The sequence below is a fragment of the Pan troglodytes genome, chromosome 20 (assembly GCF_028858775.2).
Source record: "Pan troglodytes isolate AG18354 chromosome 20, NHGRI_mPanTro3-v2.0_pri, whole genome shotgun sequence".
In the NCBI taxonomy this organism is placed as follows: Eukaryota; Metazoa; Chordata; class Mammalia; order Primates; family Hominidae; genus Pan; species Pan troglodytes.
Window position 1 is genome coordinate 6846669 of NC_072418.2, and position 21527 is coordinate 6868195.

The 21527-nt window shown below is 59.2% G+C and overlaps 2 protein-coding genes across 9 annotated transcripts in view; one reads left to right on the forward strand and one right to left on the reverse strand.

Annotated features, from left to right (window-relative positions):
* The window catches only part of HDGFL2 (HDGF like 2), a 32335-nt gene extending 31503 nt beyond the window's left edge, over positions 1-832 (forward strand). For 3 of the 4 annotated variants that reach the window (XM_016934728.4, XM_016934730.4, XM_063801022.1), the window contains exon 16: positions 532-832. In XM_016934728.4, coding sequence (XP_016790217.1) covers positions 532-631 — 100 coding nt within the window. In that variant the 3' untranslated portion in view covers positions 632-832. The remainder of the gene's footprint in view (positions 1-531) is intronic. The other variant, XM_016934729.3, reaches the window with a different exon arrangement.
* On the reverse strand, positions 800-21507 carry PLIN4 (perilipin 4). Of its 5 annotated transcripts, XM_024351198.3 has the most exons (9): positions 21385-21475; positions 20359-20607; positions 17263-17330; positions 16595-16739; positions 15660-15721; positions 9090-12744; positions 7393-7580; positions 3491-3577; positions 800-3415 (listed from the first exon to the last, which is right to left on the reverse strand). In XM_024351198.3, exons 3-9 carry the CDS (start codon positions 17311-17313, stop codon positions 3089-3091), a joined length of 4515 nt encoding a protein of 1504 aa, XP_024206966.2. In that variant the 5' UTR covers positions 17314-17330; positions 20359-20607; positions 21385-21475; the 3' UTR covers positions 800-3088. The 5 variants fall into 5 exon arrangements, with proteins under 5 accessions (XP_024206966.2, XP_024206967.2, XP_016790207.2 ...); XM_024351199.3 differs by lacking the exon at positions 20359-20607 and having other exon boundaries at positions 21385-21507; XM_016934718.3 differs by lacking the exons at positions 20359-20607; positions 21385-21475 and adding an exon at positions 17480-19392.
* Between the last annotated feature and the right edge of the window lie 20 nt (positions 21508-21527).

The following is a 21527-nucleotide window of genomic DNA, read 5'->3' on the forward strand; positions in this document are numbered from 1 at the left end:
CCCTGGGTCCGAGCCGCTCCTCCTGTGCCAGTCCCTCTGGGATGGGTCCCAGGGATGTCATCCTTACTCGGGCCTCCCACCCTCACAGCTGACCCCAGGGCCCCGCTGGCTGGCACTTCCAGCGGCCCCTACAGAGGCAGCTCCAGGGCTTTGAGCTGCCTGCCCCCGGCCTCCTGGGAAGGTGGCTTCTTGCCGAGCCTCCAGGGTGGCCCAGGTAGGCCCCGAGCACAGGCACCCGGCTATCTGACAGTGCCAGTGCCCATCACTGTGGGCTGCTGTCTGGTACAAGGCTCAGTGGAGTCACTCGCTTACCCAGCAGCTGCCTTGTGCTATGCCTGGCTGGCGCCAGCGTGGGGACCCTGGAGATGGTTGTGGTCTCTAGTGGCAGAAGACAGGCAGATAGGAGGGCGGCACTCGAGCCTCAGGTGCCACAACGGGGGTACACTCCTTGGTGCCCATCCCACCCAACCGCCCTACAGGCAGGGCAGGGGCGGGAGGGCATCCTCACACCGCCTTTGCTGTTTCCACCAGCAGCATACGGGAGGGTCCCGACCTGGACAGGCCTGGGAGCGACCGGCAGGAGCGTGAGAGGGCACGGGGGGACTCGGAGGCCCTGGACGAGGAGAGCTGAGCCGCGGGCAGCCAGGCCCAGCCCCCGCCCAAGCTCAGGCTGCCCCTCTCTTTCCCCGGCTCGCAGGAGAGCAGAGCGGAGAACTGTGGGGAACGCTGTGCTGTTTGTATTTGTTCCCTTGGGTTTTTTTTTTCTGCCTAATTTCTGTGATTTCCAACCACCATGAAATGACTATAAAGGGTTTTTTAATGAAAAAAGAAATCACTTTTATTGGCTTGGTTTTCTAGCATTGCTGGTGCAGTGGGGGCCTGAGCTGGGGAGCAGTCGGCAGTGTCACTGGGCCCATTTGGGACTGGGTTGAGCCATCGGGCCACCGTGAGAAGCGACTAAAAGGCACTCTGGGCCCAGCCCAACCCTGAAAGGCCAGTGGCAGGAGAGCTGGGCGGGAGCAAGCTCTTCGCAGGAGACAAGAGGGACAAACCAGGGCATCTAAGCTGTGCTGCCTGGGCCCTGCCCCGCACCCACGAGCCTGGGGGGTTTGATGCTTCCTGCATCTGGCAGCCCAGGGTCCAGGCAGGTGAGCAGGTCAGATGTGGGGAGGGCGAGGGTCCGTGAGGCTAGGCTGGGAGGGGGGAGACCAGGCCTTCCCTGAGGGCCGCTGCTAGCCGACAGTGGTCTCCAGCGTTCAGGGAGCATGGGCCTCAGGGGCCAGCCTCGACTCACCCCAGCTGTGTCACCCATGCACCGTGTGACTTTGGACAGGTTCCCCTCCCACTCGGGGCTTCTCTTTCCTCCTCTGCATAAGGGGCTGTCACGTGGGCACGGTCCCAAGCAAGTCACCCCGTGCTCCGAAGTTGCTCATTCCACAGTGGCGTCTCGTGTTTGTCGTCCTGCCCAGCGTAGCCGAGTTGCCTCCGTCCCAGTAAGAAATAATTAGGCTGTGGTGTGGCGGGAAGGGACTTCCTGAGCTGCGGCCCCATGCTTGGTTGGCTGGACGTGAGCTGCAGTCACTGTGCCTGATTTCTGCAAATGGCTGTGTCTGGCATCCTAGCCTCCGATGGCCATGGGTGTCGGGCTGAGGAGAAGGCTTGGGAAGGCTCCTGACCCGTCCCCTCTCACGGCCCGTCACCCGAGGCTGTCCCTGCCGTGCCAGCTTCCCCGGTTCAGAGCTGAGCTGAATGCCCCGGCCCCTCACGGCCCCTGGTGCACACGGTGACCCCTGGGGCCCCTCCACCCTTCCTCCCCCTGGGTCTGGGGTTCCTGGGCTCGTGTCCTAGGAGAGCATGGAAAGGGGACGGCAAGGTTCTCTTACCGGGCGAGTGGGGATATGGCTTCCTGGGGAGGCCGGGCTGAACGGCTCCTCCCCGCTGGACTGAGCGCAGCCACGGCACGTCTCACACCCGACCTGAGCCTGCCAGGCTCCACGACCTGGGCTAGCCTGAGAGCACGGGGCCCGGCGGCCTTGCCCGGCGGGTGGGTCCGCCACCACCAGTCTCTCTGATGCCTGCAGCCTCCCCAGCCCCGCTTCCTCTGCAGCCCGGCGCTTGGGTGGGCCTGAGGACCCAGGGGGAGTGTGCAGCGGAGGAGGGGCTGTGTCATAGGCACGCAGCCTCTGTGGCTGTTCCCAGCCCTGTCTGATCCCTCCATAGGGCACAGTTCCCTGCGGGGAAGTCCTTTGTCTGTGTTCTCCAGGGGCAGCTGCTGGGCCCAGCCTCCCCAGGGGCCTCAGAGCCCCAGGTGCCTGGGGCAGGCCTGTGGTGGGCGGCTGGAGGCAGAAGCAGCCTGTTTGCTTGTTTTTTGCACCCCCCACCCCCTGCAAACTGTTCAGTCTCAAGCCAGGCTGGTGCAAAGCCCCAGCTGTGGCTGCTGTGGCTCCTGGCAGCTTTGTCCCCACCGTGAGGCCACCCCGGGGGTCAGCAAAGGCAGTAGCAGCCTGCCTTGGGATGATGATGGCAGTGTCGCTTTTTCTAGTACCTTCTACTATGAGGGAATGTGGTTCTTAAGACCCTCAAGGTGTGCTAAGGCCGGAGACCCACTTTCAGCATGAGAACAGAGCTGCCCAGAGCCTGGGATGCCACAGCACTGCCTGCACCGCTGATAGCTGGGGGCCCGTGCTGCAGGACTGGAAGAGCCCTGCTAGATATAAAAGGGTTGCTAGCGAGGCAAACGGATGCCCTTCCAGGCTGGGCACGCTGCTTTTTCTCTTTCCTAATTGCAGTGCTTGCTTGGGGACTTCAAGGGAAGGCTCTTGGCTGGTGGTCTGAGTGACCCCAGGCTCCGAGAGGGCAGGCAGCGCTGGGGAGGAGGTGGGAGATGCAGGCAGGCCCGGAGCAGGGCGTGCGGTGGCTCAGTTAAGGTCACTGCCTCCGCAGCCCCTCGGCGCTCAGCCAGCTGCAGCCCCAAAGGTCTAGGGCTTTAGGGAACCGGTCCAGGTTTGGGGGCGGGGAGAAAGTTCTGAGGCAGCTCCTCCCTGGACAGAGCAGGGCGACCCCACGCCGGGCCTGCAGGCTCCTACAGCTACTGCCCGCCAGGGGGCAAGGCGAAGGGCCCTACCAGCCAGCTGAGCGGGGGATTGTGCTGTAGGCCCTCCAGCAGCTGCTCTAACCCCTGCCAAGCCTGGTGCACACCCTCGTGGCTCTGCACCAGCCGCTCTGCGGGCAGCTCCTCTACAGAGCCGGCCGAGGCCACGATGCCATAGAGCTCACAGAGGCTGTGCCGTGCCCGCCCCACTGGCTGCTGGAGCTTGGCGGGCAGGCCCTGGAGGCTGGAGGCCAGGCCACTGTAGGCCGTGTGCAGCTGCCGGAGAAGGCCGCAGACCCTGGACAGAACCCCGGCATCCCGCTCCTGTGGGAGGAAGGCGCAAGGTGAGTGGAGACCCATGGGCGGGGTGGGGGGACCCTAGCCCTGTGCCAGACCCACCTCCTGGACAGCAGCGTCCTCTGCACTGGCACCTGAGCCCTGGTCCAGACATGGCTGCCCTTCTGGAGCCTGCTGGGCCTTTTCAATCTGGAGAGAGAGTACAGTGGGGAAATGATGGCTTCTTGGCAAATGACCTTTCACAACCCCCACCTCCCCCTCCCCCAGGGACCTGGGCACATTCACAGTCCTGGGAGAAAGGCCACGAGTTCCAAGTCAGTTGCACCACAGTGGGCGTGCTGTCTTGCAGAAAGAGGCAATAGTTCAAACTTCCCCATGAGGTCATCAGGGAGCGCACGTAACACAGTGTCTGTGGGGTCGTGTCACTCCTCACCCCTAAACCTGTGGCTGCCCAGTACCCTTAAGATAAAACCCAGCTCCTCACCATGGCCTTGGTGGGCTGGCCCCTGGGATACCTCTGGCCTCATCTCCCATGGCACCCCACTGCTGTCTCCACTGAGGCCACACTGGCTCCATTCTGCCCTCCGGCCACTCCAGCAGGCTTCTGCCCCAGGGCCTTTGCACACACAGCCCACTCAGCCGGGAGCCTGCTTCCCGGGCCCTTCACAAGGCCCGCGTTCAGCCTCAGCTCCAGGTGACCCTTGGTGAGACCTTCCCGGCCCATGGTGTGGCAGCCCCAGTCCCTCCCGTCACATCTGCCCCTCTCCTCGGGAGCACAGCGTGCGGCTTTGGTGTTCATTGACTTGGTGTTTATCCGCCCCCGGCAGGGGAACACTCAGGACTCTGTCCTCGTTGTTGCTGTGTCCCCAGCACGTGGCACCCACGCCCCACCCTGTCCACAGGGCCCCATCTTCCTCGTCATCTCAATGGCTGGTAGGGATGCGGCACGCCGTCAAAATATCGACTCCAGATTGCTGTCGCCCTCCCAGCCCTCGCCGCGCCAGTGCTAGAGACCTGAAGCCAGCTGCATATGCAGACGCGTCCCCTCGGTGCCCACCAGGCATCTCCCCTCACCCTGTCCAAGGCCAGGCTCCTAATATCCACTCTGCAACCCGCCCGGCCTCCCCTCAGCCCCCCTGCTCTCCTTGTCTGCTCAGGTTACAAGCCTCAGGGGTCTCTTGGGGTCTTCTCTCACCTCCCACATCGGACCCGGGCAGCTCTGACTTCGAAACACCCAGAGCCCAGCTACTTCTCACCACCACAGCGTGACTCCTGAGGCCCGGCAGCACTTGCCTGGGTTTACGTCCCACTGTCTCCTCTGGCCCTCGCCCCCACCCGGTGGCCTGACCTCCCCCATCAGAGTGATCCTTTTAAATGAAACCCACCTTGGATCAGGCCGCTCCTCTGCCCAGAGCCCTCCAGGGCTCCCAACTCCCTTGGGGTTGAAGCCCAGGTCCGGCCCAACCTGCCCCATCCCCTCCTCACTCGGCTCCAGCCTCCCAGGCCTCCTTCCTATTCCTCCAACATGCCGGGACAGTCCTGCCCCAGGGCCTTTGCACAGGCCGTGCCCTCTGCTCAGATCACACTCCTGCCCATTCTGACGCATTCCCTCTCTGTCATTTAGACCTGACTTCAAGTGTCCCCTCTTCAGGGTGACCAGCCCCAGCACAGCCACTTCCTTATCCTGGTACATGTTCCGTTTTCCAAGCATCATCCAACGCGACGCCCTATATATTCATCTGTGAATTGTCTTCCCCAACCATGGCGCCCCCCCACCCACCAAGGGCAGGCCTGGATATCCAGGGTCTTCAGTAGCACTTAAAGGAACAAGTGAGACATGATGAGTCACACACCACATCCCATTTCCCAGCCCAGCATCCTTCGCGCGTGGCCCTGAGCAAAACTCTTCTCTTCCTGTGGCCTCCCTCTCCCCTTCTGAAGAGTGCCTGGGTTGAGTTCTGGCCCAGGCTACTTTGCTGTGAGCATTCAAAGGTGGGAAAATGCTTTGTGATCAGCTGCTTGCAGCATGCCGCGAGGGTGGGCCCATTCCTTCATTCCTCCATGGCGTTTACAGGAACGCCTTCCAACTGCGCCATTGTACCGCGTGCCAGAGGCACGGCAGCGACTGTGCACCTGGGGGTGGCCAGTGACATGAGGTGTCCTGAGGGTCCCTAGGACAGACTTGCCCTTGGCACTGTGGACACGGGGGCCGGATGGTTCTCTGGGGTGGGGCCACCCTGGGCACTGCAGGGTGCTGAGCAGCGTCCCTACTCTCCACCAGGGGCTTCCCCCAGTTGTGACAACCACAGATGTCCCCAGACATGGACTAGTGTCCCCTGGAGGCAGGTCATCCACACTGAGAACCCTGGGTTAGACCCTCAAACTGCGGCTTGTCACAGACCCCGGATGTTGATTGAAAACACAGTGGCCTGGGCTGCATGCCAGGAATCCTGACCGAGGGCAGCATCTCAAGGTTTCTCACGGCCCGCCGGGGTGGGACTACTGTCCACCAACATGTAAAACCTGTGACTGCTGGGCACGGTGGCTCACGCCTGTCATCCCAGCACTTTGGGAGGCCAAGGCAAGAGGATCGCTGGAGCGCAGAAGCTCAAGACCAGCCTGGGCTACATAGGGAGGCCCCATCTCTACAAAAAATTTAACCAGGTTTGGTAGTGTGCACCCAGAGGCTGAGGCAGGAGGATCACTTGAACCCAGGAGTTTAAGACCAGCCTGGGCAACATAGCAAAATCTAATCTCTACTAAAAATACAACAAATAGTAGCTGGGCGTGGTGGTGCATGCCAGTTGTCCAGCTGCTTGGGAGGCTGAGGTGGGAGGATCTCTTGACCCCAGTAGGTTGAAGCTGCAGTGGGCCATGATCAAGCCACTGTAGTCCAGCCTGGGTGGCAGAGCAAGACCCTGTCTCACTGTCTCCAAAACACAAACCCCTAGAGCAGTCCTGTGAGATTTCTGCCTCCCGGGCTGCACAACAGCTTCTAGAGGAAATGTTGGCCCTCAGGACTGGGGACAGGGAGACTGGAGGCCAGGGACGCTGCTCAGCTCCCTGCAGGGACCAGGATGATCCCACCCCAGAGCACGATCCGGCCCCAAGGTCCACATTGCCAAAGGGGAGAACCTAGGCCAGAGGAAGAGAGCGGGGCCAGTGGGAGGGGTGGACGACTCTGGCCAGGGTGCATGACCCCTGGATGCATCCGAGTCATGTTGCTTTGGGTCCTTTCCTGCGTGCGTTGCAGCCCCAGGCCCTGCGGGCTCCCTGGATCCCATCCTGGCTTCACTTTCCCCAGCCACAGCGCCGCCTTTCCATTCCCCGAACACACCCAGCTTGCTCCCCGGTAGCTTGCTGTCCTGTCCCTGCTTTTGGGGGCTTTGCACAGCTGTCCCCCCATCGGGCAGGACAGGGCCCAGAGGGACGGCCTTCCTGCCCAGCCCACATCCCCCTCTGCACACAGATTGTTTTGCTGTCTTTGTGTCCCCACCGTCTTTATTTTTTTGAGACAGAGTCTTGCTCTGTCGCCCAGGCTGGAGTGCAGTGGCACCATCTTGGCACACTGCAACCTCCGCCTCCCGGGTTCAACCTCGCCTCCCAGATTCTCCTGCCTCAGCCTCCCAAGTAGCTGGGATTACAGGCGCCTGCCACCACTCCCAGCCAATTTTTGTATTTTTAGTAGAGACGGGATTTCTCTGTGTTGGTCAGGCTGGTCTCGAACTCCTGACCTCAAGTGATCCACCCGCCTCGGCCTCCCAAATTGCTGGGGTTACAGGCGTGAGCCACCGCACCCGGCCTACCCGCTGTCTTTAAGGATCTGATCTAGCTCCGTCCCCCTTGCCAGGAGTTAGGCCCCATGAGTACAGACCCATGACCATTGGTGACGCTGACAGCATCATCTCCTAGGCGCTCAGTCAGTATCTGCAGCTGGGTGACTCCTGGGCAGGGGTTCTAAGAAGTGCCCTGGGGACGGGGCAGCAGCAGGGGGAAGCTCTTACCAGCCTGAAGCAGTCCTGGAGCTGGGCCAGAGTGTCCCTGGCTTGGAACTGGCTGTGCTGCAGGTGGCTCACCGCGTGTTCAAATGCCCGCTGGCGGAAGCTGGGACCCAGGTCACCTAAACGAACGAAGTAGCTCCCCTGTTCCGCCGACAGCACCTTTGGCCCGGGCTGGGAGGCAGCCAGCTGAGCTGGAAAGGAAGGTGCACTGCTCAGTCCCGGAAGCCCCTCAGGGCGTCAGGGCTTGGACTTTATAAAAGTCAAGTGAGGGCCGGGCACGGTGGCTCACGCCTGTGATCCCAGCACTTTGGGAGGCCGAGGCGGGGGGATCACGAGGTCAGGAGATCGAGACCATCCTGGCTAACACGGTGAAACCCCATCTCTACTAAAAATACAAAAAATTAGCCGGGCATGGTGGCGGGTGCCTGTAGTCCCAGCTACTCGGGAGGCTGAGGCAGGAGAATGGCGTGAACCCGGGAGGCGGAGCTTACAGTGAGCGGAGATGGCGCCACTGCACTCCAGCCTGGGTAAGAGTGCGAGACTCTGTCTCAAAAAAAAAAAAAAAAAAAAGTTAAGTGAGGCCAGGCGCGGTGGCTCACGCCCGTAATCACAGCACATTGGGAGGCCAAGGCGGGTGGATCACCTGGGATCAGGAGCTCGAGACCAGCCTGGCCAACATGGTGAAACCTTATCTCTACTAAAAATATAAAATAATAATAATAATTAGCCGGGTGTGGTGGCGGGCGCCTATAATCGCAGCTACTCGGGAGGCTGAGCAGGAGAATCGCTTGAACCCAGGAAGTGTGGAGGTTGCAGTGTGCTGACACTGCCACTGGACTCCAGCCTGGGCGACAAGAGTGAGACTCTGCCTCAAAAATAAATAAGTAAAAATAAAAGTCAAATGAAGCTGGGTATGGTGGCTCATGCCCGTAATCCCAGCACTTTGGGAGGCTGAGGCTGGAGGATCACTTGAACCCAAGAGTTTGAGACCAGCCTGGGCAACATAGAGAGACAAAAAACATACAAAAAAATACATAGCCGGGCATGGTGGTCCTAGCTACTTGAGAGGCTGCAGCAGGAGGATCACTTGAGCCCGAGAGATTGAGGCTGTAGTGAACGCACCACTGCACTCCAGTGTGGGTGACAGAGCAAGACCTTGTCTCTAAAAAAATGAAAAAGGGCCGGGTGCTCTCACGTGTAATCCCAACACTTTGGGAGGCTGAGGCAGGAGGATCGTTTGAGCCCACGAGCTTGAGACCAGCCTGGGCAACATAGGGAGACCCCCATCTGAAACAAACCAAATAAATACATTTTTTAAAAAAAAGTCAAGGGTCCAGCTGGGCGTGGTGGCTCACGCCTGCAATCTCAGCACTTTGGGAGGCTGAGGCGGGCGGATCATGAGGTCAAGAGATTGAGACCATCCTGGCTAACACAGTGAAACCCTGTCTCTACTAAAAATACAAAAAATTAGCCGGGCGTGGTGGTGGGCGCCTGTAGTCCCAGCTGTTTGGGAGGCTGAGGCAGGAGGATGGCATGAACCCGGGAGGCGGAGCTTGCAGTGAACCGAGATCACGCCACTGCACTCCAGCCTGGGCAACAGAGCAAGACTCTCTCAAAAACAAAACAAAACAAAAAACAGTCAAGGGCCTGCTAGCAGCTGTGCCTGCCTCAGGGACCCATGAACCCAGGCGTCCCCTCACCTTGCTCCTCCGCATTCATGGGGTGGAAGATGTCCCCCAGCCCCTCCAACTCATTCTGCAGCATTGCCAAGCGTGGGGCTTCTTCGGGGCCGTGTGTGGTGGCCAAAAGCCCCGTGTCCTCCCTGCCTGGGGCGGCCCCTTGGGTGAACGTCGCCACGTCAGTCGCAAGGCCCTTGGTAGTGGCTGCAGCTTCCCAGGCAGGCTCCGGGCCTACACTGAGCACATCCGGGGGCGTGGAGATGCCAGAGAACGGGGCCTCTTGGGGGCTCAGGGCAGTCTGCTCCCCACCATTGTCTGTGGTCCTGGAACTGGTGAGTCCACCCCAGGAGGTGGCGGGGGTACTAGGTAACCAGTTCTGGAAGGTGCTGAGGCCAGTGTGGGTGGCCCCTGTCGCCACATTCCCTGACCCCATGAGCCCAGCGGACACTGCATCTTTGGTTCCGGTCAGCACTGTCTTGGTGGTGTCCAGGCCCCCCTGGACGGCCCCTTTGGCCATGCTCATGGCACCGGTAACCCCACTGCAGACAGTGTCCTTGGTACCCGTGAGCACAGCCTTAGAGGTGTCCACGCCGGTCTGCACGGTTCCTTTGGCCACATTCACTGCCCCCATGACTCCAGTAGTCACTGCATCCTTAGCGCCACTCAGCACCGTCTTGGCTGTGTCCACACCTGTCTGGACGGTCCCTTTGGCCACATTCATGGCACCAGCAACTTCACTGCAGACGGTGTCCTTGGTACCGGTTAGGACAGTCTTGGTGGTGTCCACGCCGGTCTGGACAGTCCCTTTGGCCAAGTTCACAGCCCCTGTGAGCCCAGTGGATACGGTGTCTTTAGTGCCAGTCAAGACAGACTTTGTAGCGTCCAGGCCCCCTTGGACGGCCCCTTTGGCCACATTCGCAGCACCGGTCACCCCACTGCAGACAGTGTCCTTGGTACTGGTTAGGACAGTCTTGGTGGTGTCCACACCGGTCTGGACGGTCCCTTTGGCGACATTCACTGCCCCCATAAGCCCAGTAGTGACTGTGTCCTTGGTGCCGGTCAGCACGGTCTTGGCCGTGTCTACACCCGTCTGGACGGCCCCCTTGGCCACGTTCACAGCACCGGTCACCCCACTGCAGACGGTGTCCTTGGTACCAGTTAACACAGTCTTGGTGGTGTCCATGCCGGTCTGGACAGTCCCTTTGGCCAAGTTCACAGCCCCTGTGAGCCCGGTGGACACAGCATCTTTAGTGCCAGTCAGGACAGACTTTGTAGTGTCCAGGCCCCCCTGGACGGCCCCTTTGGCCACATTCGCAGCACCAGTCACCCCACTGCCAAGGGTGTTCTTTGTACCTGTTGCGATATTTTGGGTCGTTTTCAGCCCAGTTTGCACAGCCCCCTTGGCCACGTTCACGGCACCGGTGACCCCACTGCAGACAGTGTCCTTGGTACCGGTCAGCATGGTCTTGGTGGTGTCCATGCCGGTCTGGACAGTCCCTTTGGTCAACTTCACAGCCCCTGTGAGCCCAGTGGACACAGCATCTTTAGTGCCAGTCAGGACAGACTTTGTAGTGTCCAGGCCCCCTTGGACGGCCCCTTTGGCCACATTCGCAGCACCGGTCACCCCACTGTAGACGGTGTCCTTGGTACAGGTCAGCACGGTCTTGGTGGTGTCCATGCCGGTCTGGACAGTCCCTTTGGCCAACTTCACAGCCCCTGTGAGCCCAGTGGACACAGTGTCTTTAGTGCCAGTCAGGACAGACTTTGTAGTGTCCAGGCCCCCTTGGACGGCCCCTTTGGCCACATTCGCGGCACCGGTCACCCCACTGCAGACGGTGTCCTTGGTACCGGTTAGGACAGTCTTGGTGGTGTCCACACCGGTCTGGACAGTCCCTTTGGCGACATTCACTGCCCCCATGAGCCCAGTAGTGACTGTGTCCTTGGTACCGGTCAGCACGGTCTTGGCTGTGTGTACACCTGTCTGGGCGGCCCCTTTGGCCACATTCACAGCACCGGTCACCCCACTGCCAAAGGTGTTCTTTGTACCTGTCGCGATATTTTGGGTCGTTTTCAGCCCAGTTTGCACAGCCCCTTTGGCCACGTTCACGGCACTGGTGACCCCACTGTAGACGGTGTCCTTGGTACCGGTTAGGACAGTCTTGGTGGTGTCCATGCCTGTCTGGACGGTCCCTTTGGCGACATTCACTGCCCCCACGAGCCCAGTAGTCACTGTGTCCTTGGTGCTGGTCAGCACGGTCTTGGCTGTGTCTACACCTGTCTGGACAGCCCCCTTGGCCACATTCGCTGCCCCCGTGAGCCCAGTGGACACCGTGTCTTTTGTACCTATGACCACAGACTTGGTGGTGTCCAGGCCCCCCTGGACGGCCCCTTTGGCCACGTTCACGGCACTGGTCACCCCACTGCAGACGGTGTCCTTGGTGCCGGTTAGGACAGTCTTGGTGGTGTCCATGCCGGTCTGGATGGTCCCTTTGGCCACGTTCACAGCCCCTGTGAGCCCAGTGGACACAGCATCTTTAGTGCCAGTCAGGACAGACTTTGTAGTGTCCAGGCCCCCCTGGACGGCCCCTTTGGCCACATTCGCAGCGCCAGTGACCCCACTGCAGACAGTGTCCTTGGTACCGGTTAGAACGGTCTTGGTGGTGTCCACGCCTGTCTGGATGGTTCCTCTGGCCAAGTTCATGGCACCAGTCACCCCACTGCAGACAGTGTCCTTTGTACCTGTTGCAATATTTTGGGTTGTGTTCAGCCCAGTTTGCACGGCCCCCTTGGCCACATTCGCTGCCCCTGTGAGCCCAGTGGACACCGTGTCTTTCGTACCCATGACCACAGACTTGGTGGTATCCAGGCCCCCCTGGATGGCCCCTTTGGCCAAGTTCACGGCACCGGTCACCCCACTGCAGACAGTGTCCTTAGTGCCAGTTAGGACAGTCTTGGTGGTGTCCACGCCGGTCTGGATGGTTCCTTTGGCCACATTCATGGCACCGGTCACCCCACTACAGACGGTGTCCTTGGTACCTGTTAGGACAGTCTTACTGGTGTCCACGCCGGTCTGGATGGTTCCTTTGGCCACATTCATGGCACTGGTCACCCCACTACAGACGGTGTCCTTGGTACCTGTTAGGACAGTCTTACCGGTGTCCACACCGGTCTGAATGCTTCCTCTGGCCACATTCACTGCCCCTGTGAGCCCAGTGGACACAGCATCTTTAGTGCCGGTCAGCACAGCCTTGGAGGTTTCCACGCCAGTCTGGACAGTCCCTTTGGCCAAGTTCACTGCCCCCATGACCCCAGTAGTCACTGTGTCTTTGGTGCCAGTCAGCACAGTCTTGGTGGTGTCCACACCGGCCTGTACGGTCCCTTTGGCCACATTCACTGCCCCCGTGAGCCCAGTGGACACCGTGTCCTTGGTGCCAGTGAGGACAGCCTTCGAGGTGTCCAGACCCCCTTGGACGGCCCCCTTAGCCATGTCCATGGCCCCTGTGACCCCGCTGGACACCGCCTCCTTGGTGCCCGTGAGTGCAGACCGAGTGGTGTCCAGGCCTCCCTGGACCACTCCCTTAGCCGCATCCACCACGCTGGCCACCCCGGAGGACACGGCATCCTTGGCCCTGGACATCTTGGAACACACCAGGTCTTTGGCCCCGGACACCATCTGCTGAGAAAGGACACAGGTGGATCCAGAGAAGGACTGAGAGGCGTACTCCACCCTGATGTCTGCCAGCCCAGCCCCCTAGTGTGCTTTGGGGCAAGGAACTGCAGGCACCCAGAGGCCCCACCTCCTCAAAAAGCAAGCTGCTTCCTCCTCACCCCGACCCCGGTCAGCCAGACATTCATCGGGCTGTGGCGTGGCACCCTGGCTCTCCGGGATGAAGTCGTCATGAGGTCACAGCGCCAGCCTCTTCCATTCTCACGCACCCCCTTTCCCAGCTGCAGGCAGGCCTCGTCCATGACAGCACGTCCCAGGCTTGGACTCAGCCAAGGTCCCCAGGCCTGGACTCAGCGCAGGTCCTACGGTTACATTTCTGTTCCTCTTGCTTATTCTCCATTCATGGCAAATGTTGAGCCTGGTGTCCTAGGGACACCAGGGAGACTAAATTGCTTATTAAAATCATTATATCCAGGCTGGGTGTGATGGCTGATGCCTGCAATCCTAGCATGTTGGGAGGCCAAGGTGGGAGGATCACTTGAGCCCAGGAGTTTAAGATCAACCTGGGCAACCAAACAAGACCCAGTCTCTACAAAATTTTAACAACTGGCTGGGCGGGGGGCACACCTGTAGTCCCAGCTATTTGGGAAGCTGAGGTGGGAGGATCGCTTGAGCCCAGGAGGTTGAGGCAGTAGTGAGATATGATCGTACCACTGTACTCCAGCCTGGGCAACAACATGAGATTCTGTCTCAAAAATAATAATATACGCCTGTAATGCCAGCACTTTGGGAGGCCGAGGCGGGCAGATCATGAGGTCAGGAGATCGAGACCATCCTGGCTAACACAGTGAAACCCTATCTCTACTAAAAAATACAAAAAATTAGCCGGGTGTGGTGGTGGGCGCCTGTAGTCCCAGCTACTCGGGAGGCTGACGCAGGAGAATGGCATGAACCCGGGAAGGCGGAGCTTGCAGTGAGCCGAGATCGCGCCACTGCACTCCAGCCTGGGTGAAAGAGCGAGACTCTGTCTCAAATAATAATGATAATGATGATGATAATAATAATAATAATAATATATTCAGGCTGGGCACAGTGGCTCATGCCTATAATCCCAGCACTATGGGTGGCTAAGGCGGGAGGATTGCTTGAGCCCACGAGTTTAAGAGCAGCCTGGGCAATGGTGAGACCCCATCTTTAAAAAAAAACAGGCCGGGCACGGTGGCTCACGCCTGTAATCCCAGCACTTTGGGAGGCCGAGGCAGGTGGATCACCTGAGGTCAAGAGTTCGAGACCAGCCTGACCAACATGGTGAAACCCTGTCTCTACTAAAAATACAAAAATTAGCCAGGCATGGTGGCAGGCACCTGTAATCCCAGCTACTCTGGAGGCTGAGGCAGGAGAATCGCTTGAACCCAGGAGGCAGAGACTGCAGTGAGCCGAGATCGTGCCATTGCCCTCCAGCCTGGGTTGACAGAGCGAGACTGTCTCAAAAGATAAAAAAAAATTAAAAAACACAAAAATGAATGAAGATGATGATGGCCTAGGAGTTCTAACTCTCGGGTGTACCTGTGAGGTGCTACTTTTTTTGTTTGTTTGTTTTTTGAAACAGAGTCTCACTCTGTCACTCAGGCTGGAGTGCAGTGGCGAGATCTCGGCTCACTGCAGTCTCTGCCTCCTGGGTTCAGTAATTTTTCTGCCTCAGCCTCCTGAGTAGCTGGGATTACAGGTGTGCACCACCATGCCCAGCTAATTTTTGTATTTTTAGTAGAGATGAGGTTTCACCATGTTGGCCAGGCTGGTCTCAAACTCCTGAGCTCAATCGATCTGCCTGCCTCAGCCTCCCAAAGTGTTGGGATTACAGGTGTGAACCACCGTGCCCGGCCAAGGTGCTATTTTAATTCAGTAGTTTTCAACTGGGTGATTCTGCCCCCAGGGGGCACTGGGTGATGTCTGGAGACATCTGTAGTTGTCACAACTTGGGGACGCTCCTGGCATGGAGTAGGTGGAGACCAGGAATGCTGCTCGGCACCCTGCAGTGCCCAGGATGGCCCCACCCCAGAGAATGATCCAACCCCAAATATCCACAGTACTGAGGTTGAGAAGCCCTGAAATTGTATTCTCAGAACATCTCCCAGCTTTGGCTCAGGTGGGCACCTTGGGCCCTGTAGTTGGAGAGACCCAGGTTCAAGTCCCAGCTTTTTACCCTCTCCTGCTCCTGACACTCGCTGTGTGGCCTTAGGCAAGCCACATGCCCTCTCTGAGCTAATATCCTCGTCTGGAAAATGCTGATTAAAACAGATCCTCTTGCCAGGCACAGTGGCTAATGCCTGTAATCCCAGCATTTTGGGAGGCTGAGGTGGGTGGATCACCTGAGGTCAGGAGTTGGAGACCAGCCTGACCAACATGGTGAAACCCCGTATCTACTAAAAATACAAAAATTAGCTGGGCATGGCGGTGAGCACTTGTAGTCCCAGCTACTCAGGAGGTTGAGGCAGGAGGATCGCTTGAACCTGGGAGGCAGAGGTTGCAGTGAGCTGAGATTGTGCCACTGCACTCCAGCCTGGGTGAAACAGCAAAACTGCATCTCAAAAAATAAAAGTAGAAGAAATAAAGTGCTTACGCTGCTGTCGCTTTGGTCTCATCTTGCCAGGCACAGCCCTGTGTACACTGGAACCTTACGTGATTAGAGTGGGGTAGCACTGCACCCATTTCACAGATGTGGAAATAGAGGCTCAGAGGGGAAGCTCCACCTGGGATCCCCAGGCTGTCTGCCTTCCCTCAGGCCCACAGCAGCCCCCCAGATAGCAGGAACTGAAATGTCCCAGGAGGGAGCAGCCCCCCAGATAGCAGGAACTGAAATGTCCCAGGAGGGGGCACCCCCAGGGCTCCTGCCACATCAGACCCTGCCCTGCACATCCTCTCACCTTTTCCGAAGGTTGCAGCTCCTTCTCCGTCCATGGGGCTGTCTGCTCCGGGTGGGCAGCCACTGTGGGGACAGGGGCCGGTCAGGGAGGGTGAGGGATGCAGTTAGAACCATCTACCCGGCCGCCCATTGCACAATAGCCAGGCACGGCCTGAAAGGTCAGGAATGTTTCAGCTACCCCGCCAGGGACAGCAGGAGGTGACATCCACGGCTACCAGCCAGACCTGGTCACCCCCAACTCCGCTGGGGGATCCCCCCAAGCCCAGGGCTGCTGTTCCCTGAAGTAGGGCTCTGTGGAACTTCCTCTGCTGGGTGGACACCCACCCTGAGTCCCGGGGTTCATACAGCCTGGGGTGGAGGAGCAGCCCCTTGCCCAGCCCGCCCCGCCTCCACCGCAGCTGCCTGCTGCCTATCACCAGGCCAAGGCATGTGGAGCAGAAGTCAGCTGCCTGGGGCTCTGGGCCCAGAGAGAGGCCCAGCTCAGGCGGCTGCCCCAACCCTGGGTTCCCTGTCACCGTCCCTGATCGCCCAAGCTGAGCCACAGGAGGCTGGGGAGCCCCTGGGCTGTGTGACCCCAGGGGAGCTGTTGCTCCTCCCTGGGAGTCTGGATCTCACTCTGATAAGCTCAGATGGGCAGAGCACCCAGCCTGGGCCACGGTGCATCAGAAACGGGGTGCAGGGTGGGGGAACGGCCGAGGGACTGAGTGGGGGGCATTGCAGGGAGACAGGCTGGGTTGAAAGCCACCTTCGGCCACTCACCCCCCATATTTATGCCTCAGTTTCCCCATCCACCACAAGATGTCCTGGTGTCTGATGAGAGCACACAGACAAATATGGAGGACTCCCCAGATGGCTGGAAGTCCCTGCCCGGGGAGCTCCTTCTCCCAGGTCCATGTGTAGAGTCCCCCCACGCCCCCAGCTGGGCCAGCCACTCACCCTGAGCCTGTGGTTGGGCAGCCTCGGCAGCAGGCGCTCCTGTGGGGTCAGCGGCCGGCCGGGCTCTCGCTGAGCTATGTGCGTTGGCCACCAGGTTCCGGGCAGAGCTGAAGCCAGGCAGGGACCCAAAGAAGCTGCCCAGGGTCTGCATGGGGGCGGGGGGTGTGCAGGATGAGCGGGCCAAGCCTCGGCAGGGACGGGTCGGAGGAAGCATCGATTGATCAGCCCAATGCCGCCCCGGCCCCTTGCTCCTGGGTGACCTCAGGAAAGTATTTCAGCCACTCAGCCTCAATTTCCACACCTGGGCAATGGGCAGACTCAGCCTGCCTCCCATACACAGAGAAAAAGATCGTCTACCCGATCTCCAAAGACCTTTTCCTTCCAGGATCCCCACTGCACAGATGGGGAAACTGAGGCTCAGAGAGGGGCGGAGCTGAGGCCGGCCCAAGGTCACTTGCTGGGGAAGGTGTCGAGGTCTGCGTGGGTCCCCCGCCTCCAGCTTGGGTCAGAAAGGAAGGGATTGGCATCATGGCTCCCAGACCGCCCCCGCCAGCCCACCAGGGAAGCCCCTCTCCAGATTCGAGACCCCAGGACTGTGGAGGTCACCTTCCCCGGCTCTGGGGCATCTCCAGGCCCCAGCAAGAATCTGCTCCATTTCCTCTCTTTACCTTGCCCTTCGGTTTGGGGGGATCCCGTCTCCCTTCGTCTGGAGCAGACATAGTGAGAACGTGAGAAGCTGGAAGGGGGCAGAGAAGGTGCGTGAATGGGGGTTCCCTAGCCTCCCATCCCACACCCACTCCCCACTGAAAGCCTGAGCAGCCCTGACACCCACCTGCAGGCCTGGCCTCACCCTGGTGTCACCGAAGCAGACGCGGCCCCGCTCACCTGGACTGCACGGGGTCCCCTGGAGGACGGACCAGCCCGGCTGGCAGCTGGCTCTACCCTCAGCTCCCTGGCCTTATAGGGTCCGGGGCAGGCGCAGGCCCAGCCAGCAGGGGCAGGCGGCCAATGGGCCCGGGGGAGGTGGCCTGGACGGTCACATGGCCACCTGCCCAGCCCAGCGTGGGCCCGGGCCCAGCACCTTTCCCCTGTTCCCTGCCCACAGCTTGCATCAGGCTGAGTGGCTCACAGGCCAGCTGGGCTCCCCTCCCGGGCCCCTGAGCCTCCAGTTCCATCCACGAGGTGGGTGTAGTTCAAATCCCTGCTGCACCAGGATGCCTTGGCCAGTTACCATCTTTTTGCCTCAGTTTTCTCTCTCGTACTCCGCACCACATCCCGTAACGTCCAGCTTCTTCTCTGCTCTCATCTCCCCCAGCTTCCTCCTTCGCTTGCTTCATCCCAGCCACACAGGCCTCCTCGCTATGCCTCCAGCGCACCTGGCACGGTCCTGCCTTAGGGCCTCTGCACGGGCTGTGCCCTCTGCCCTCTGCCTGGAACACCTTCCCTGCAGGTTCCCACAGGGCACCCTCTTCCGCCCACAGAACAGTGCCTGGCATACATTTGGCGCTTAATACACGTTTGGCTCAATGGAGCAACACAGAGAGTGGTTGTGAGCCTCTGTGAGATGAGGTCATGCACTGAACAAATGCTGCCTTCGCGTTACCCAGGCAGAAGCGGGGTCTCGGAGTCTCGGCAAGGAGCAGGGGGTGTCCTCAGTGTGGAGGGGAGCCCATCACTCTCCAGAAGGGACTTGGGCCAAAACGCAGACCAAGATGGAGCACCAGCCAAGCTGGGGGCACCATAGGAGTGGAAACCCAGCCTGGGGGGCTTGGGCCAACCCAGGGAGGCTCCCTGGAGGAGGCGTCCTGTTCCAGGAAGTGGTGAGGACGGGATTCAAACCCAGACCCTCCTGTTCCAGGAGGTGGTGAGGACGGGATTCAAACCCAGACCCAGAACCTTCGTGCTGAGCCCAGCCTATGTGCTGGGCTGTCTGTGGGTGGGTGGGCAGAGGAATGGCTGTAACGCCCACCCTGGGCTGTGTCCCCCTCCTACCTGCCCCTGAGACAGGGTTCCTAGCCCTGTGTTATTGGGGGTGAGAGGGCAGACCCCATGGGTAGCTCTGGACACTGGGCTGGGAGGAGGGAGGGTCCAGCCACAGGATCTGATGATTCCCAGGCCGTCTGTCTCCTTGGAGCCGACACTGTGTTTGCCAAACAGTGGGGGAACAGAAGGGGGGGTGTCCCCCAACCTCTCCTACCAGCCAGTGCTTCCCAAGGGTGGCTGGGAGAGCTCTGGGTGCCCCTCCCCTTCCCAAAGGGCAGCCACAGCCCAGTGTGTGGAGAGAAAAAATTAAAAAGTGATCATAAACATCCCAGCCAGGATCTACCCCTCCTCTGCCCAGCACCCTCCATGGCTCCCACCTTCCCCGGGGTGGGAGCCCAGGGTCAAAGCCCAAGTCCCCTTCCTGCAGCCCGCTAGGCCCTGCATAACCTGCCTCTTCTGCTCCCCACCTTCCCCTCCTTCTTCTCCTCACTCTGCTCCAGCCACACGGACCTTTTCACTGTTCCCATAACACGCCAGGACAGAGGAGTCCCTCAAAGACACACATGACTGTGCCTGCTTAGCCCCGCACACCCTGCCTCAGGGCTTTCGTGTGGGTTGTTGCTTTTGCCTCCAGCACCCTTTCCCACATCCCTCACCTCCTTCCAGGTCTTTCCTCAAATATCACTTCCTCAAAGAGGCCTTCCTGGATCTCCTCTCCCTTTAAAAAATATATACACCTCAGGCCAGGTGCCATGGCTCACCCTGTAACCCCAGCATTTAGGGAGACTGAGGCAGGAGCATTGGCTTGAGCACAGGAGTTTGAGAACAGCCTGGGCGACAGAGCGTGACCCCACCTCAAAAGAAGAAAAAAAAAAAATATATATATATATATATATATATAGCTGTTGAGGCGGGGTCGCGCTCTGTCGCCCAGGCTGGAGTACAGTGGTGCGATCTCGGCTCACTGCAAGCTCTGCCTCCCGGGTTCATGCCATTCTCCTGCCTCAGCCTCCCGAGTAGCTGGGACTACAGGCACTCGCCACCACACCCAGCTAATTTTTTGTATTTTTAGTAGAGACAGGGTTTCACTGTGCTAGGCAGGATGGTCTTGATCTCCTGACCTCGTGATCCGCCTGCCTCGGCCTCCCAAAGTGCTGGGATTACAGGCATGAGCCACCGTGCCCGGCTGCCCAAAATATATCTTTAAATAAAAATTAAATGAATTAATGGGCCAGGCACGGTGACTCATGCCTGTAATCCCAGCATCTTGGGAGGCCGAGGCAGGTGGATCACCTGAGGTCAGGAGTTCGAGACCAGCCTGGCCAACATGGCAAAACTCCATCTCTACTAAAAATACAAAAATCAGCTGTGTGTGGTGGCACACGCCTGGAATCCCAGCTACTCGGGAGGCTGAAGCAGGAGAATCACTTGAACCTGGGAGGTGGAGGTTGCAGTGAGCCGAGATCGCGCCACTGCACTCCAGCCTGGGTGACAGAGTGAGACTCCTTCCCCACCCCCCCAAAAAAAAGAAAAGAAAAGAAAAGAAAAATCCCAGGGCTTAGCTCAACCCATTCTCTTTTCCTCACCTCTGCTGCAGTGAAACTGATTTCCCTACTGCTGTGCCTTTCCCTAAGCTGTTCCCTCTGCCAAAATGCCTACCCCTGTGTGCTGTTCTGATCATCTTCAACAGGCCTGGCCCTGCCAGGAGCCCCCAGCCTCATGTGGGAAGAGACGGCAAGGCTGCCTGTGGCTATAAAGTCAAGGTGGAAAGGGCAAGAAACCTTGAGAAGGTGGCCTGTGGAGGACCGGAGGAGGGAAGTATCCGGCTGGGATGGAGTCCTGGAAGCCTTCCTGGAGGAGGCGGCATTGAGGCTGGGCCTTGAGGATGTATGAGATGTGTCCGAGGGACGGATGGGGGGTGGAAAGAGTATTCCAGGTGGCCGCACAGCCTCAGCAAAGGCCCGGAGGTGGGAATGTGCCCACTTCAATGGTAAGAGAGCAAAGTATCCAGGTCAGGCTGGAGGAGGAAGCTGGAAGGTGAAGAGTTTGGTCTGTGGGCAGTGGGGACCTGTGAGAGGTTCCAGAACAGGAGCAGGGAGGTAGATTTGGCTGGTGGAAGTGGTCGGAGATCCCAGAGCTGCCCTCTGGACTATGTCCCAGGGAAGTCAGGGGCCACCCTGACCTCACCATACCAAGCTGTGGTTTCCCAACACCCCGCCCAGCCCCAGGGGAGTTGGAAGAGCAGCCAGGAATGCGGTCAGAGGACAGGAGGAAACCCCCGAGACCAGCCTATGGCCCTTGCCCTGCCTCTGTCTTCCCATCCTGGCCAGTGCAGCTGGAGAGACCACAGCAAGACCAGCTCCTGCAGGACCAGGAGGTAGAGAGAGAGCTGCCCCATCTGACTCCTTCCCCGTCTTTTCTGCTCCCTGCAATTTCCACGAAATTCACCTGTACCAAGATGAGAACAGCTTCCATGCGGCCGAAGGGGCAACGCTCTTGTTTATTTTTAGAGACAGGGTCTCGCTCTGTTGCCCAGGCTGGAGTGGAGTGGTTACCGATCAAAGCTCACTGCAACCTCAACTTCCTAGGCTCAAGCGATCCTTCTGCCTCAGCCTCCCGAGTAGCTGGGGCACAGGCTCGTACCATGTGTCATTTTAAAATTTTTTGTAGAGACAAGGTCTCCTATGTTGCCCAGGCTGGTGTCAAAACTCCTGGGCTCATGCAATCCTCCCACCTCAGCCTCCCAAAGTGCTGGGATTACCGATATGAGCCATGGTGCCCGGCTAATTTTAAGTGGTAATGCTTACCCCACGTGGGCTGGGCAGTAATGGTGGATCCCAGACAGGATGACAGGCAGGTCAGAGAAGCACCATTCTTCTAGATCTTGAACTGTGGCTCTACACATCCCCTTCTCCATGTCTCTGCAGTGACACACCTCCGTGGCCCCCAG